Source organism: Dermacentor variabilis, chromosome 2 (assembly GCF_050947875.1).
Source record: "Dermacentor variabilis isolate Ectoservices chromosome 2, ASM5094787v1, whole genome shotgun sequence".
Lineage (NCBI taxonomy): Eukaryota > Metazoa > Arthropoda > Arachnida > Ixodida > Ixodidae > Dermacentor > Dermacentor variabilis.
The window spans coordinates 6,932,782-6,951,556 of NC_134569.1; the positions used below are offsets into that span (position 1 = coordinate 6,932,782).

An 18,775-nucleotide genomic window follows, 5' to 3' on the forward strand; every position below is an offset into this window, starting at 1 on the left:
AATCCCAGAAAGTTCTGGCAAATTTTATCTCCTGAACGGCATGCTAATGCCATCTCGTTACACAGTGAAAACATTTCTATTCCTAACAGTGAGTGCGCTCAAGTTTTTAATAAATTCTTCTCATCCGTATTCATGAAAGAAAGTATTACTAATATGCCCATTGTTGCAGACCTAGATTTACATTACCAGTACATGGAACCTATTGACATTACTATTGATGGTATTGTTCAGCTTATTAATAACTGGAAAGTTTCGTCTTCAGCAGGCATTGACAATATTAACTCTAAATTACTAAAAAATAGTCTCAATATCTAGCAAGTTCTTATTCCACATTTTTCATCAATATTTAATGGCAGGTCAGATATCCCAAGATTGGAAAACAGCCAAAGTCACACTCATCTTCAAAGACGCTGACAAAAACTTCGCTGAGAGCTACCGACCGATATCACTAACGTGCATATGCTGTAAAATGATGGAACATATTATTGCATCTCATGTTTACCATCATCTAGAATCGAACAAGTTCTTTTTTTATAATCAACATGTTTTTAGGAGAGGTTTGTCGTGCGAAATGCAACTGCTTGAATTTACGACAGATTTACATTTTAACATGGACTCAAACCTTCAAACTGACAGCATCTTTCTGGATTTTTCTAAAGCTTTTGACCGCGTAGCGTATTGTCACCTGTTTTTGAAGTTATCATCATTAAAACTTGATTCACTAACTCTACCATGGTTTTGAAATGTTCTTTCTAAGAGGTAGCAGTTTACTTTTGCTAACAGCTTCTCCTCATTCCTATTAGATGTTCCATCCAGTGTACTACAAGGAAGCGCTCTTGGTCCCTTACTCTTTCTGATATATATTAATGACATAACCAATAACTTATCATCATACATGCACATTTTTGCTGATGACTACATTATCTAACGTTCTATTAGCAGCTCTGATGAACAACTGATCCTCCAAAATGATCTTAACCAAATTACTAATTGGTGTGACACCTGGCTAATGACTCTAAATTCATCAAAATGTAAAGTGATGTCCTTCACCCGCAAAGGCACTAACTTGGACCATTCCTACTTTGTTAAAAATATCCCATTATCTCGGACCTCATCATTTAAATATCTAGGCGTAAATCCTTCAACAGACCTCTCCTGGACTTCTCACATTACCACCATCCGTGCCAGTGCTTCTTGATCACTGGGTTACCTGTGATGTAACCTTCGAAACTCACCTACACTTATCCGCAAGCTGGCATTTCAAACATTTGTTCACCCTCGACTTGAGTTCATCACTCCAGTCTGGTCTCCCCACCAAAATTACTTAATTAACATGCTGGAATCAATCCAAAATAGAGCCGCACATTTCATTTTCCCGAATTATGACTACCATTCTAGCGTAACGCAAATAAAGATTCACCTTTCACTTCAGCTGCTAAGTAATCGTCGCGACATAGCCCTTTTGTTATTATTTCATAAATACGCCCACCACACTAACAAACGCTCCCTACACCTAGAAACGTCATCGCACACGTCGCACAGATTACACGATCACCATAGCATCACGCGCCTCTATGGTAAAACAGAAGCATTTAACTCGTCTACAATTCCACGTGCCATTCAGCTCTGGAACAGCCTCCCTGATAACATAGTTGCATAAACTGACCGTGAAAAATTCAGGCACTCACTCAACTCGTGAGTGAGTGCGATATCAAATTGGCTGACAAGGGTTAACCCATGTTAACCATTGATATCACACTCACGGTTTGTGTTATTTTTTCTACCTTTTTCTTGCACTGTAATGTGTTTGTTACAAACTTATAGAGTTCCTTTTTATTGTACTCATATACAGCTGTATGTAGCTAATATGTTTCTTGAATTTTTAGGTTGTGCAATTGGCTGGTGTTATTTTTTTCATATTGTTACTAGATTGTATGTACTTACTTGATTCTATCCCCTTACTCAATCCCCTTGTAGGGGCCTTGTAAGGTATTTTACAAATAAATAAATAAATCTGTGCTACCGGCTTGAAAAAATTGCCACAGGCAGTGTGCTTATTTGATAGCACAGAACACACTTACAGACAGACTTCACATAAGTAATCATACCTGTACTTTGTTAGTCCTTGTGGCCATAGCCATGGAAAAAAGGAGCTCTGCTGTGTGTCCTGCAGTTGCGTGCTGCTGGCCAGCTGTGCCGCATCCCTGAGTCCGAGTGCGACATTCCTGAGTTCTGTGACGGCCATTCTGGGGAGGTGAGTGGTGCCTGGTGAGACTTTCAAACTATGGAGTGCTGGGACAGGAAATGAATGGGACCCTGTGTGTCTGCAGTGTCCACCCAACATCTACAAGAAGGCCGGCCAGGACTGCAAGAAAGGCAGTGGTTTCTGTTACCGGGGCAAGTGTCATACATCTGATGAACAGTGCGAGTTCATCTGGGGCTTTGGTGAGCTTATTTTGCCCAACTTCATGTATACACCACAACAAGGGTTCAGATCATGCTTGCTCCTTTTTGTGCACCTGGATAGCTATAAATAATTATGATGATGATGATCTTTATTTATAGGGTGACTTCCGACAGTAGTAACTGCTCTTATCGATACATACAAGAAACTAATTAACAAAGATGTGCCTATAATACCTCAGTGCTTTTTCAGCGCATACAAAGCCTTACTACTTCACTACGCCTTTTGAGCGAAAATACAGGTTCTGGCAACTCATTAAATACAGGTGTATAGTTGGGCAGTAATGCTGCCTTACAGCCTTACCCCATTGCATGCAAATTCAAGGAACAGTGTAATGCAAGATATGTCAAGGATACAGATTTAGTATGTGCTTGGAATTCTGTAATTGTTTTTCAAACAATATCTTAGAAACAATTTCTTTGACAGGATGTCAAAGGAAGGTAAGCTAGAAATGAAGAATAGGCTTTTGGACTCATCCTTGCACATTGTGCAAATAACAGATATGTAAATACAGTTAAACCTCGATGTAATGAAGTCGGTAAAATCAGCAATTTGTTTTGTTATATCGAAATTTCATTGTATTGAAATTCAACCTTATATGCAAGTCGCCGATCGATTTTTCTTACGCAGAAAGGGGCTGCAGAATTTTCCGAATTATTGGACAATCGAAAAAAGCAAATTTGAATGAGAAAACAATTCCTTTTGATGAATTTGGGAGTCGCCGATGAATGATACAGTTTCATGCCACGCTGACGATATCTTCACAACGGCGGTATGAATTAAGCGAAGCCAGCCACACTTTTGCGCGCAATCCGCCCAAACTGCTGATAGCATCTTAGGACGATGCTATCACGAAAAGCGCCTGCAGTGGAGAGCGAACCCTTCGTCTGCCTTTCGCCTCGACAGGTCACCGAGACTCGAGACTACGCAACCTCCACCAATAAACGCGCGGGAAGATAACTTACGTGATGCCACGTCGTCTTGGCATGCCCACTCTTTGAACACACGACAGATTACCTCTAAAGTAGGGTGTGCCACTGCGTATGTGCTCAGCCGTGCTTACAGCCATGCTCAGCCACAGCCAAAATGCGTGCCAACTTATCCCCCACTCCACCCCCTTGCGTGCGCTTGATCACATTACCGCGACATCGCTCCCCTCTGTTTCCCTTTGCTCGTGCAGGAAGGCGGCACTTGTGAAGCCATCTTGTCTCTCGCTCGCACGCTTTCACTCGCACCTAAAGCATACAGCGCGCGGGGTGTGATAGGATCTTATCGCAGTTGGACTTTGTACGAAACATGATGCATCTCCACTTCGGCGGTCGCTTTTGTCACGCGGCGCGCGATTTGAGAGGTACGTTTGCAAACAGCCACTTGCAGTCCAATCCTTTGAACATCTGCTCCGTCTGCTGAAGTTTCCGTTTATTGTCTTGGTATTAGTTTGTGGCGGCAGCAAAATTTCGTTATAATGAAATCGCATACAAACACATTTTGTTATATTTAGGTTCTAAATACACAATGTTCTATGAACAAGAGGGTAAGAAAACTTAAGCACTTCGTTATACTGAAAATTTTGTTATATTGCAGTTCGTTATATCGAGGTTTAACTGTATGAGAACGTACATGAATTGTTTTATTTTTCCATGTGACAAAACAAGTGAAGAAACAGTGCCATACCTTAAATATGCACTATAACATGGGGCATTAACTATTGTGCATTGAGGTATAGCATGTGCTATTTCTTCACTTGGTCTGTCACATGTAACAGTGGCATTCTGTTTCAAGTGTCCCAACTAATATGGACCAAGGTTTTGAAGAAAGAAGCATTCTGTACGGAGGTTACTAACTGCATGAATCGTTAGCAGCCGCCTGAAGAAGCATTCGGTATTTTTTGCGTGCTCCTTAATGATTCGTTTGCCAACTTTTTCATTAATAATGTGAGGAAGAAGAATGGCACTAGAAAGTTCCATCGACATTGCATGTCTCGGAGCCAGAAGAAGATCGGCACGCTAGAAAGTGCTGCCACCATCGTGTGTCCTGCGGCCAGTTTCCCCCGGCCAGTTTCCCCCGTCCAGCTGCGCTATCGTTGCTGCTGCTATGTTTCTGGCTGTTGCTCAGCAACTCCAGTAAACCTCATCACATTTGGTGGAGGTGCAGGGTACACCTTGAAACCTGGAACTATCAAAACAGGACTGTGCCGTCCAATACTGTCATGGTGTAAGACCCATGAAGACCCGTCACTGCGTCCAACAGTCGTGATGCCTGCCGTGGCCTGCTCGGGTGTATTGCGTCAGCGCAACACTGCCATTCTCAGGGGTATAGGAGACCGAGACATGGAGGACTGGCTCACCTCCTATGAAACGGTGAGCAACTACAACAAGTGGGATGAGGCTACGAAACTGAACAATGCCATATTCTATCTGAGTGACGTTGCGAACTTCTGGTACTGCAACCACGGACCTGACTTATCAACTTGGGTGGCATTCAAGACCAGCTTAATGGAGGTGTTTCGGCAGCCTGCAGTCCACAAGCTTTTCATTGAGCAGCATTTGCGAGAACGAGTGCAGCAGAGCAGTGAGACATTCACAAGTTATATCGAGGATGTCACAAATCTCTGCAAGCATGTTGATGTGACAATGGCGGAAAGCAACAAGATTAGGCATACTTTAAAGGGGGTTGATGATGATGACTAGATACAGTTGCCAAAGTACCCCGTGTCTGAAGTACTGACCCTGCAGAGCAATGATGAGTTACGCAAGCAGCAGCTCGCAACGTGCAGTTCACTGGTGGGCTCTCTCTCAGGCTTGACTGTTGCTGCCGAGGATTCTTTTCCGATGGTGCAGGTTAAGCAGTTTGTTTGTGAAGAGGTGACCTGCCAACTTTCGTTGGTGCCTCTGATGCAAGAGACGCCCTCCTCTTCGTTGACGCTCATGCTGCAGCATGTCATCCAGGAACAAGTCGCTGAGTGCGTTCCCCCTGCCTTTCACAACACTCCCGTTGCTACGCCAATCAGCTATGTGCAGGTTGCTACGATGCCCGCTATGCCGACTCGTGCCCTGTTTCATGCACCAACGCGAACCCCGTCGTCTCCCACCTGGTTAATGCCACAGTATCCCCGCATGCAGGATCCATGGCGCACACCAGGCAACTGGCTGGTTTGTTACTCCTGAGGAATTGCTGGCCACGTGGCGTGCTTCTGCTGGCATCAGTAGCCACCTACTATTCACTTCTGGCAGCCAACCTTCAACTACCCGCCAAGAGAATTTCAATGCTGTGCTTAACCAGATCTGCCTTTCTATTCTATGAGCCCATTGGACAAATCCGCTTTCACCAGTTGTCCACTGCCTTCCCGTCGCCACCATTCCATTTCACCCATGAGGTGTAGGTCTACCACTCGTCCCCAGGAAAAGACAGTCACCACAGTCTGGGAGGCGAGAACTGCGTGTCCGGCAAAATCATCAAGGCTTCCAATTTCCCCTTGTATTGAGATCGATGTGATCGTCGAAGGAGTACAGACACTAGCATTTGTAGACACGGGAGCCGCATTTTTGGTAATCCATGCCCGCCTCTGCCGCAGACTTCAGAAATTGATGACGTCGCCTTCAGCTCTTTTGCTATGCAAAGCTAGCAGGCTACACATGAGCCATTAGAAGCCTGCACAGCCCGAGTCATCATTGAACAGGAGCTTTATGCTAGTGAATTTTTTGTTCTTGTCTCTTGTTCTCATGACGTCTTCTTGGGATAAGATTTTCTCTCAAGCCATCATGCATTCGTTGACTGAGCCCATGCTAGGGCTGTGTTCCTTCCTCTTTGTGACATGCCATTTGAAGAGCAGCTTTCTGCCAAACTTGTCATCACAGAAGACACCGACATATCTCTGTGGTCATCTGTGATCGTCTCCTTGTCGTGCGACTCCCTGTGTGATGGTAGTGTGCTTTTTATGCCATCTGACCTCATCGCCCATCTCTGAATGGTTCCTCTGCCATTCACTATGCTTGATATCCATGCTGGTGCCACTTCCATGTGTGTTTCTAACCCAACGTCACTCCCACATCGTTTGTTACGCCATGGGTGCCTCAGTCATGCTGAGCCGGTGCACTTTTGAGCATGCACAAAGACACACCTGCCGATTATGTCGCCACTGTAGAGCCTGTGCCTTCAAGTTCTTCACTGCACCTCTTTACCGCATCCATCGACTATAACCTTACTGCGATGCAGCGCGACTAGCTTCTCCGTCTTCTTCATCAACTCAGCTCTTCATTTGATTGCCACAGTACTCCTTTGGATCGAGTGACTGCTGTCTCCTACACTATCGACATGACTCTCATGCTCCACTGTGGCAGCGACCTTACCAGGTTTCGGCCATGGATTCATCATCATCAGCCTATTTTTGTCCACTGCAGGACGATGGCCTCTCCCTGTGATCTCCAATTACCCCTGTCCTGCACCAACCGATTCCAACTAGCACCCACAAATTTCCTCTTTTTGTCGCAACACCTAGTCTTCTGCCGTCCTCTACTGCGCTTCCCTTCCCTTGATACTCATTCTGTCACCCTTATGGTCCAAAGGTTATCTAATCTGCGCATTACATGACCTGCCCAGCGCCATTTTTTTCTCTCAATGTCAATCAGAATATCGTCTATACCCATTTGCTCTCGGATCCAAACTGCTCTCTTTCTGTCTCTTAAAGTTATGCCTAGCATTCTTCGTTCCATCGCTCTCTGAGCGGTCCTCAACTTGTTCTCAAGCTTCTTTGTTAGTCTCGAGTCTCTGCGCCATATGTCAGCACCGGTAAAATGGACTGATTGTATACTTTCCTTTTCAATGATAATGGTAAGCTCCCAGTCAGGAGCTCACGATGTCTCCCGTATGTGATCCAATCCATTTTTATTCTTCTGTGAATTTCCTTCTCATGGTCAGGATTCCCTGTAATTAGTTGACCTAGGTAAACATACTCCTTCACAGACTCTAGAGGCTGACTTGCGATCTTGAACTCTTGTTCCCTTGCCCAGTTATTTATCATTATCTTTGTCTTCTGCATATTAATCTTCAGCCCCACTCTTACACTCTCCCTGTTAAGGTCATCAATCATTTGTTGTAACTCGTCCGCAGTGTTGCTGAATAGAACAATGTCATCAGCAAACCGAAGGTTGCTGAGGTATTCCCCATCGTCCTTACTCCTTAACCTTCCCAGTTTAATAGCTTGAATACTGGAGAGGTGGGTTATCGATGAACAGGTGACCGACATGCTCGCTCGGCATTATTCAACCATCAAGTAGTGCTTGGGCATCCCCAATCATTCTTGTTAAAAACAATGATTAGGGATGCAGCATTATCAATGCAACATTATATGTCACAACACCACCGCCTGTCATCCCTAGACAAACTGTCTGACAGAATAGTTCAACCATACTCTTGGCGATGTGCTGTCCATGTATGTCACCTCAGACCATTCCAACTGGGACTTTGTTCTACCGTTCGTAACATATGCCTACAACACAAACATGTGCCAAACAAGCCACATCCATTTTTCCTGCTCTACGGCTGTGAACCTTCCTGTACCATCAACACAATTTTTCGATATCATCCAGATGCTTCAGAGTGCAGTCCAGTTTCCACCATCGCTGAAGATGCCGAGAAATGTCAGCAGCTCACCCATTCACTCACTACCGCAGGCCAATCCCACTAAAAGCTTCGATGTGACGACGGCCGACCTGTTCCTATCTTCCCGCCTGAATCCCTCATATGGCTCTGGGTCCCACCTATGAGTCTTGGCCTCTCTTGCAAACTACTTCCTAAATTTGATGGTCCTTATCGTGTCATTGCCCAAACCTTACCTGTCAACCACATCATCAAGCCACTGATGCCCTCAACTGACCTCCATCGCCGGAGTTGTGAAATTGTTCATGTAGACATTCTCAAGTCTTGTTATGAGCCCATTGTTTCGTTGTCGCCATAGGTCACCAGGATGGCTCCTCTTTCAGCTAGACGGGGGCAAATGTGAGGAAGAACGGCATTAGAAAGTTGCGTCGCCATTGCGTGTCTCATAGCCAGAAGAAGATCGGCATACTAGCAAGCTCCACCACCATCACGTCTTGCGACCGGTTTGCCCGTCCAGCTGAGCTATCGTTGCTGCTGCTGTGTTTCTGGCTGTCACTCGACGACTCCAATAAATCTCGTCATCATAAATTTATGACAAAAATGTCAATACTAGGTTTTAAAGCACTTTTGAAAACATGTTTAAGAGGCCCCTCGCCAGGTTTGGCCATTACAAACAGAAAAGTGCAGTGTGCAGAATCCGTGGTGGCAACCATGTCTGGAACATATGAAATGGCTGCATGGCGTAAAAAACAGCTGAAATTTCAGACGGAAGCCTGTGCACCCTTCTTCTCTAAGGAGCCCCACTGCCACGTGACTACGGTAATTCAGCCAATAAAGAATGCCTGAGACTGTCACTTGAAGTGCACCGTGCAGCAAAAAAGGAAGAGTAAAAAAAAAAGGAAACCAGGGCTTGTGCCATAAACGTAACGTGGTCGCTTGACTCTAATATGGGAGGAGGCAGGGAAGGAATAATGTTACTTGCATAGGCTAGTTGGGGCAAAGGGGGGAGAGTGTGTGTCTGCAGTGATACTTGCCTCCTGACAGCATGGTAAAAATATATTTAACTATCCCTATCTCCGTTAATATCAACCCAATCTGAAAAATTGTTGCGGTGAAACTCTCCTTAGAGCCTTGCAACTTCCAGTGTATGAATGAGGGGCATTCTGAAAGTAAGTTTCGTCACTTTTTTAAAGAGAAGATGGTACACCAGGTGAAACAAACAATCGCCATAAGAATCCATGCCCGTTGCTCGTTCAGCGATGGAAAGAGCATCAGCGGAGGAAGAATGACGCATGCGCAGAGTGCCGAAGAAGAAAGAGTAGCAGCAGACTGGCATGCCTGAGGTTGTTGGGTACAAATCACGATGGCAGACAGATGTGTGCTGACAACCTGGTTGCCAATGGAAGTGCGTGCTGTTATCCTGTATGAATGGGCATCTTTTCCTTGCATTGAAAGCCGCACTCTTGGGATGTCACTTCCAAAACAATGCTCACGTGGAGCAGGCTGTTCGACAACTTCTTGCATCACAGGGCACCGAGTTTTACCAGAGTGGTTTCTTCAAACTGATTGCATGCTACGACACATGTCTCAATGTCAATGGTGACTATGTGGAAATATAGTGCAAGGTGTATAGTTCATGGTACCATGGTGTATTCCTTTTTTTTTGGCAATAAAGTTTCCGTGTGAAAATAAATGATGCGACTTACTTCCGGAACATCCCTCAAATAACCAAAATTTCCCACAGGGCCTGATGAGGAACCCTTTAAAGCTCCCCTCACCAGGTCTGGCATTTTGAGCTGACAAGCACAGAGCATACATTGCGTGATAACGATCATGCCTGCAAAGTATTACATCACTATGCGCCACGGAAAGATCTGAAATTTCAAACCGAACGCTGTTTTTCCTTCTCCTCATGGTCGCCGCGCTCCAAACTGGAGGATTACTTACTCGTGCGCTGCGCCTACGTACTGGTGTCCGCAGTGTGATGTCACTCGTCGTGACACGGGACTTCGAGAATTATTAAGGCATAAGCCTTTAGTGGCTCATGAGTGTCTGGGCGCAGGAAAGCGGTGATCACTGGTGAGGGGAGTAAAGAGAGGAGGCACCATGCCAGTAGTGCTGTGCTAGTGGGCGCGTGGGAGAGCATGGACATGTGCGTGGGGATGCGCACGCATCGGCGACAAACCTTGCAGCCATATGGCTGTGATTGCATCTCATGCTCATGGCCACGGTGGCGTCCGTTCGCAGAACAGTTCAGACAACAGCAACAGAGATAGTCATAGAGAGGCTTTCGCCTATCGCAGTTTAGCTTAGCAAAGTGCCCATGTTAAGGAGAAAGCCTTTAATGGCTCAAGCTAGCGGGCATGGCGGCGTCCGCTCGCAGAACATGTCGCACTCCGCTAGGGGGCGCTCGTGACATCACTGGTGTGGCGCGTGTACTGCGCATGCGCCCAGTAGATGGTGCCACCCTTGCGCTCCAAAACGGCGTCAGCAGACGCTCCTCGCTGGTCGAGTCAGTCAGATGTCTTTGAAGCGCACTTATGTTTCTCCCGCAACCAAGCATGCTCGTGCTGCCAAACAAAAGTGTAAGTCACGGCAGGCTCAACGACAACATTTGAGTGGAAAGGAACAGCGTCTTCCAGAGTCTCCCAACACAAGGGTGAAAGCCAATGAACGGATGCGACTGAAGCGTCTCAACCGGTCTCCTGGGACGAAGGCTAAAGAGGCAGAACGCAACCGACAACAACGCCTTTGGAACAAGCTCTAGTGACAGCAGCAACAACAACAAGGCACTTAAAGTGGGGAATGCCTGCTCCCAGATTCTCCCAACACCAGAAGATTGAAGATCAACGAGCGAAAGCGTCTAAAGTGACTCAACACGTCTCCCGGAACGAGTGCTAAAGAGGCAGAACGCAGGCGACAACAATGGTTGGCATCAGAACCACAACCAAGTATATCATTGGAGAGGCACCCGTTTCAAAGTGCCCCTGTCACACAACTATGTTGTCTCCGAGACTGCAGTTTGGTGCAGACCAACTATTTCAACAAGCATTTCGTTCAGAACGCGTTTGGTGCTACATGCTCTGTATGTGATCTCCTATGGTTTATCAACGACTTGGCTAAGGCCCCACAACAGAGCTATGAACATCTGGGGGAACATTTCCCTGACAGAGACGTTACTGCATTTAGTGTATGCCCTACGTGTCTACAATCATTATGGGAACCCAAGATTCCAAATTTCTCAACGAGCAACGGCTACATCTACCCAACCAAACCACCTCATCTGCCTCGACCTCATCTGTGAGACTCCCTAGAGCTAAAGTTAGTGACGCCAAGAGACAAGGCTACAACCTAACATGGCAGCTGTCTAGACTTAGTCTTCGAGTCATATGCTACGACAAAAGATTTAGAGTAAATTTCGTGTCACTTCACAGAACATAAGGCAGCCATCATGGGCATTGATCCAGAAAAGCATCAAAGCTTCACCGGCTACGAGGGTCAAGAAGACATCTTTCCCGGCGACAACTTTGAAGCAGAGATGGGATTCACAGAAGAAAAAGTACCAGTTGAATCAGCCAGAAATCTATGGGCACTTTGCTGAGCTAAGCTGCGATAGGTGAAAGCCTTTCTATGACTGCATTGTTGTTGCTGCTGCTGCTGGAGTTTGTTCCGAAGGTGTTGTTGCTTGCATTCTGCCTCTTTAGCCTTCGTCCCAGTAGCGGTTGAGTCACTTCAGTCGCATCCGTTCATTAGCTTTCACCCTTCTTGTATTGGGAGACACTGGAAGACGCTGTTCCTTTCCACTCGAATGTTGTCGCCGAGCCTGCCACGACTTGCGTTTTCGTTCGGCAGCGCGAGCGCGCTTGCTTGCTACTGGCTCGGCTAGCGGGGAGCGTCCAAGGTAAACATACCTGGTAGTGAAGCTTCCATAGGAGCCCATACGTTCAAAACATGGCAGTCCATCGGTGGTTCATAGAGTTACTGTATGTGCTACCTGCGGTAGCACATACAGTAACTCTAGGTAGGTGCAGAATGCATGTCGTCTGCTTCGCACATAAGTTTCGCAGCAGTTGCGTCGGTTTCTATGTTTGCGTTTTCAGTGTTATTATACAGTGTTGCGTGTTTGTTCTTAGTGTTGTCAAAGAGTGAGTGCATGGCTGCTGTGTTAGTGTGCCTGCCATTACGAGTACTATGTGGCATTGGTGAAAAAATGCCAAAGCTAAGCAGACAGTGCAAGGAGAGGACGTGCTTTATGCCGTTGTGTAGAAGCGGTTACCACTCAAACAAAGAGCGTGTACATATCCTTGTTCACTGCATCATCTGACGTGAAGCAGCTAGCAGAATGGGCAAGAATGATTAGGAGAATGGACGGAAGGCTGAGACCAACTGCTGTGGTTTGTGAAAAACATTTCGAAAACAGTTTAGGTGAGTGCGCGTTCTCTCTCACCGTGAACGTCATTGTCCACGAGATTCCCCGCGAAACCATGCCTGAAACCCGACGCCATACCCATGATATTTCCTAAGTGTCGTAAGCTCCTTTGTGCCTAAAGTGCCAAGAAAAGGAAAAACAAGAAAAAAGGAGCAGTAGCGCTTTGATCTACTTTTATTGAGGTCCTTAGGGACTAGCCAGGACCTGAATAAAAGTTCATTGTCTGTCTGTCTGTCAAGAGAACATAGAACTTTACAACTGCTGTCAAAGCTGCTTTTTCACCCTCTGGGCACCCTAGTTCTTGAGGTTTCGGTTTTTTGCAAAAGGCATCAACAAAGAGAGGGAAGCGCAAAGGGAATGGAAGAAGCTCCTTAAACTGCGTCACTGCCACTAGATCTAGCTTCATGTATGTGCGCATTATCTCATCTAGTGCTGCCCTGTGCCTGTGTTTGACTGTTGTTATGCTTGAATAACAGCTCTGTTTCCTATTTTTGTTCGCGTATATCAGACATGAAAAGGAATGTGCACGTGTTTACCACGTATAAAAAATGTATAGTACACGGAACACCAGCAGTCCATTTTACAGGCTAATTTATTTACTTATTATCATACCCTCGGGGCCCAATGGGCATTATGAGGGGATGGGTACATGGTTTACAAACAATCAAAAACATTCAAACCTATGAGGACAACAATAAGGTAAATAGGCAGAAACAACAGCAAAGAAACAGAAAGAACAGCGAACTTCGAGCCATTTCTAAAGATGGTCGGTTACAGCGTTCTTGAATGGCTATGCATTAATATAACATTAATAGAACAGTAATATAACCTTAGCATTATTTTATTTACTTGATTAGAAAAAAATGTAGCCTAAAACTTACCTTTAAAAAAGTTATGCTGCCATAATCACTAGAATAAAAAACAGGTGTCCTTATAACTATTGCCTACGAGGCGCGAAGGCAAACACCTTGTAAAGCCTACTGTATTTTACCTTCATCCACCCTAATCCTCCTTAATACACCTTAATCACCCCTAATTCAACCTAATCCATGTCAATCCACTCACTAATCATTTAATAATTAAATTTGCTAATCATTCTTCTACACGGCTGGACATGCCTTGGTTTGCTTCTGGCCGTCCTTGGAGAGCGTGATATGTTCTGTACCTCACAACAGTACCTTGAAACATGGAGATCTAAGGCTTCTGCTTTAAAAATTACGTTTTCCTTTCCCCAGCATAGAACACTGGAGGTTCCCCGCTCGAAGCCGAGCTAGCACAAACTTTTCACGCAAACGACAAGTGCTAAGGAAGCCTGTTGTAATCAAAACAAACCCTAATCAGTAATCAGCTGCCCACATTTGAACTGTGCTACTGCTGCGGCTCAATAAAAACAAAAAGCGCAGCAGCTCGCTTGCCGATGCTGTGGAAACACGGCGGGCTACGAAGACTGGGTGGTGCCGCAATGTCTATGGGTGCCGCGGCACGATGTATGTTATGAGCGTCCCCTTTGGAACGGGACGGTGGGTTGCGCCACCAAGCTCTTGCTATTATATTGCTTAATGTCCTACCTAGGTTAAAAAAAAAAAAAAAAAGCTAACCTGCATTGCAGCGCTCCTAGTGGCAGCCGCCGACATTCACCGCATCCGGTGCCACCCAGGAGGCCGCGGACGGCACACTGGCTAGTATATTCTAGGCACTATAGTGACTATAGCTTCGTCTGCTTGTTCCCACAGTCGTGCGGTCACCTGCGTAGGTAGCGAAACTGTGTCATTTTCTACCGTGTTCCAGCGCGTGATCATGCTCTGCGATCCGGTTGTTCTGCCTCAGTATCCATGTAGCACTGAATTATACCGCTAGTCATATTTCCTTGTGCACAGAGCTCAAAATTGTGCGCTGCGCAAACGAGACAGCAGCTCGCGCGCGACGCCGTCAGCGGGAGTGCATAGCGTCTAAAAAAAAAAAAAGCGAGAAGAAAAAAAGAATGAAGGCGGGGCCTGTGACGTATGCATCACGCTCTCCTCGAGTTCCGGTATGGGAGAACGCCGGGAAGGAATTTCGCTAGCTGAGGCTAGACGGGGCGAGGGGAGAGAGCTTCCTGCTTGGCAGTGGAGCCCACCTGCTGAAATCATGGGTTCGCGGCATCGAAATATTTCTATCTCAGCTATTAATGAGCCGATTTGAAAACTTTTTGTGGCAGAATGCTCCCTAGAGCATAGAGTTTCATACAATAATTACTAGAGGGAACTCTGGCACTGCAGTCGTTGTACCACGATGGGAATGATGGGAAGTACATGGATTTGTCTGATCTTCGTGCTTGTGGATTCAGACATTCTTGTGGCTTTGTATGTTATGCTATATAAATCTTATTGTCGTAAATTTCAGAGCAATCTATACTCTTCGTTTCATTCACTTGTTGATACATGCGTCCGTGGCTTAATGGTTTCAATATCAGGCTTCTGTGCTATAGTTCTTGTGTTCGAATCGTGTTGTCGGACGATTTCAATGATGTTTATTTAATTATTTATTATGCAATATATTCTTGAAAATGACAAGTTTACAAAGTCACAAAGCCATTTGAAGCCAAAAGGGATGAAGTTTAGGCAAATCCATGTACTTCCCATAATTCCCATGCTAGTACAACCGTTCTCATTCCAGCTCCCGTAGACACTAGCGCCAGAGTTCCGTCTAGTAATTATTGTAGGAAACTCTATGCTCTAGAGGACATGTAATAATTTCCAGCATATAACTGAAATTTGCTATGGTGCCTGGTGAGGGGCCCTTTAGGGGGGACAGTTGGGCACTTCAAAAGAACTTTATTTTTTAGAGAATTTGAATGAAAATTGCACAGTTAATGTATTTGTACCAGCTGATTTCAAAAGTGCAATGATATTTTTCTACGATGAATATTTTCTGTATCTTAAACAGGATGTTCTTTGTTTGGAGCCTAATTAACTAATTGTCAGCAACTTGCACGGTAACATACCGCACACACAATTGATTGTGAATGTTCAGAAAGTGCCATAAGCTATAAATCATTGTTTTGTGTCACTTTGAAGCAAAGTTATAGGTTTTCAAGCTTTGTCATAAAAAATACCCACCTTGATAATAGAAAAAATATCAATATGGGCATTTTTTATGGCTACATTTGACAACCTGTAACTTGCTTCAAAATGGCCTAGAACAACAATTTATAGCTTACGACACCCTATGAATATTCAGAATCGATTCCATGTGCTGTACATTACCGTGGGAGTTGCTGTTAGTTAGCTAATTAGGCTCCAAACAAAGAACATCCTGTTTTGGATATGATAAAAAAATATTTATCATAAAAAAATAGCTTTTTGAACTGCCCATCTCCCCTTAAGTTGTTTGTACTGTGCTATCTTCAGTGTAGATAATTTTTATGCTTTTAAAGGAAAGCCTATAAACTATATATTCATTAGGCATCCCAAAATTGCATATGTTTGCTCATGCTAATTTTACATTATTGGCATGTCTCGTGGATGTTGATTGTTAAGTAACAAAGTAAAAAAATATACCTGTTTTAAAACTACAAGTCAGAAGCAGTTGGCTAATTTTTGCATTCACTTTTGTAATAATTTAAATTTATTGGAATGAATACGAAGAAAGACACTTGCAATGGCTTTAATAAATGCTACCAATGGGCAGTATGCATGCAGCCAATGTGGGAATTTTGCCAGCACAACTAATCAAGCAGTTTTTCTGGTCAAGTCGTATTAGTGAAGTGATGGGGTCAGAAATGTATAGCCATTCCAAATTTATTCTAATAAACAAACTATGTAAGTACAGCAGGGCACATGTAGAGTATTTAACAGGGATAAGCGGGCTAGTTGGTGGTCGTTATTGGAATGCATCATGTAACCGCACAAAAACAAGGGACAAAGAAGGAACACACAAGACAGGCGCGGAACTTGGTGTTGAAGTTCCGCGCCTGTCTTGTGTGTTCCTTCTTTGTCCCTTGTTTTTGTGCGGTTACATGATGCATTCCACATGTAGAGCAAGTCGCTTGGTTCAAGTGCTGGTTGAATATAGGATCAGCTTATCATAACTTAATGCTGAGCTGCAACTGATTGACTGTATGTACAATTTTAGTGGATTCAAGTGAGTTGGCTAAATAATGTACATTTTTATGCCAACAACTATAAAAAAAACGTTTTGCAATTATCACTGCTTTGTTTATTCTCAAATTTGGCAAAAAGATAACATTCTTTTTTTTTGTCTATATCATTCGAGCCATGACTTGGGACTATTACATGCCTGGTTTGTGCACTGTTGTAAATGTGCCTTGACCTCAGAGAAGTGAGCTGCTGTGGAGGTGTGGACTGGTTTCCACGTGTGTCAGCAATTAAAACAGTGTGGAGGCACTGGCAGGATAGCCATGCTGGCTCAACAGTCAATGTGAGAATTTCATTTTGTCAGCTTGCTTTGATCTAGGTCAGAAAACACTTACATGACTGAGGGAAAGCAGCTCAGTTTATAGAGCGACCCAGCCACCATGTTGGTTTCTTCTGTCATAGTGTGATGACAGGTTTCTTGAGTGCGAGTTATTAAACTGAGGCAGAGCCTCCCCTCAGGAAAGATGAAGTCATTTTGTGTTCCCAAAATTAAGCTTTGCATTCATTACAAAAAAAAGACAAAAGAATATCAAAGAACATATAGAAAGCACAGAAAAAGGAAAGTAGACCTAGCCACACTAATGTATGCAAAAGGTTCATATCGCTGTCGTTCTAGAACAAAGAAAAAGAAACTCAGTTGTCGAACGTATTCGTTACCTGGATAGCAGTGAGTTGATAGCATGCAGTGGCATTGACGGTGGCAGTGGTTTGGCGGGCAGTGGCAGACAAGGGACGCGGATGTGGTGTTCTTCCAGGCAGGCAGGAACCAGGTGGTTGCAGGGAAAGTACGCAAAGGGAATTGCTTTATTCCATTGACAAGGTGACTGGCGAGCGCCAGTACAGCTGGGCCGCCGGCTCTGATAAGCTGGGAAGAAGTGCGCCGGTTACGCTCGGTGCCGCGGTATATAAGCTCTTATCAAAGGGGCGTGTCGCAGTAGCATACGTGTAGGTTATCGGTAGACGTGCCGCCACTACACTCCCCCGTTCTTATTGTAGTTCGGGTGCATGCACTGAAACAAAAAGTAGTTCATGGCACATAGCGGTCTGGAGGGCGCCGCTGCCTTGCAGGGTAACGCCGCTCTGCGGTGGCTGGAAGAGAAGACGAAGCTGGCTGCACCGGGTCGTGGCTGTCGGGTCGCGGCTGCTCGGGCTCGTCTCGCTGTTCAGGGATGTACGGAAAATCCATATCCCTGGCTTGAATTATGTGGTTCTGGTGGCGCTTCCAGGCAAACACACCTCGACCGGTTTCCAGACGAACTCTGTATAAAACAGGTCCAGTCCGCCGAAACACAATCCCAGGCAACCACTTTGCACCGCATCTGAAATTTCGCACAAGAACACTTTCACCCACAGCGAATTTCACCCAGACGCACTGTCTGGACGAACTGCCGCGTCGAAACCTTCTGCTGCAGCGAGGGCTTGATGGCATCTAGACGGGTGCGGAGTCTACGCTGTAGCAGGAGAGTGGCCGGCGCCTCGCTCGTGGTGGCATGTGGAGTGTTCCTGTAAGACAACAAAAACTCTCACAATGTGGTGCTTAAGCTCGCGGCAGTACTTTTCCGCAGTGCTGCTTTCAAAGTTTGGACAAATCGTTCAGCTTGTCCATTACTGCTCGGATGGTAGGCTGACGTCCTTACATGGCGCGTGCCAATGCTCTTAAGGTAGTTTGAAAACACAGCTGAGATGAATTGCGGTCCATTGTCAGATACCACAACTTCAGGGTAACCAAACCTGCAGAAGATTTCGTGGAGACGGTTTACTGCGTTTTCCGCGGACGTGTCTCGCATTTGGCACACCTCCGGCCACTTGGAGTGAGCGTCGACCACAACCAGGAACATGGCACCCTTGAAAGGTCCTGCAAAATCGATATGCAGACGTTCCCATGGTCTGGTTGGCCATGCCCATGGGTGCCAAGGAGCCGGGCAAGGCATCGCGCGTTGAGTTAAACAGGGGTTGCAAGAACGCACTTGGGTCTCAATGTCACGATCGATGCTTGGCCACCACACGTAATTGCGTGCTAGTTCTTTCATCCGAACAATTCCAGGATGTCCCTGGTGCAATTCTTCCAGCATCTGCGACTGGTGTTTCCGAGGAATAACGACACGCATTCCAAGAAGAAGACACCCTAGCTGTGCAGAAAGTTCACAG

The 18,775-nt window shown here is 45.4% G+C and overlaps 2 protein-coding genes across 4 annotated transcripts in view; one reads left to right on the forward strand and one right to left on the reverse strand.

Annotated features, from left to right (window-relative positions):
• LOC142571317 (uncharacterized) overlaps positions 1-2,198 on the reverse strand; it is a 52,814-nt gene extending 50,616 nt beyond the window's left edge. The window contains exon 1 of one of the 2 annotated variants that reach the window (XM_075679579.1): positions 2,109-2,198. Coding sequence is in view for 1 of the 2 variants with exons in the window: in XM_075679578.1 (XP_075535693.1) it covers positions 2,109-2,141 (33 nt within the window). In the remaining variant the exon portion in view is untranslated. The remainder of the gene's footprint in view (positions 1-2,108) is intronic. The other variant, XM_075679578.1, reaches the window with a different exon arrangement.
• The window catches only part of mmd (disintegrin and metalloproteinase domain-containing protein mind-meld), a 235,908-nt gene that overhangs the window by 116,674 nt on the left and 100,459 nt on the right, over positions 1-18,775 (forward strand). For both annotated transcript variants that reach the window (XM_075679576.1, XM_075679577.1), the window contains 2 exons: positions 2,174-2,254; positions 2,331-2,445. In XM_075679576.1, coding sequence (XP_075535691.1) covers positions 2,174-2,254; positions 2,331-2,445 — 196 coding nt within the window. The remainder of the gene's footprint in view (positions 1-2,173; positions 2,255-2,330; positions 2,446-18,775) is intronic.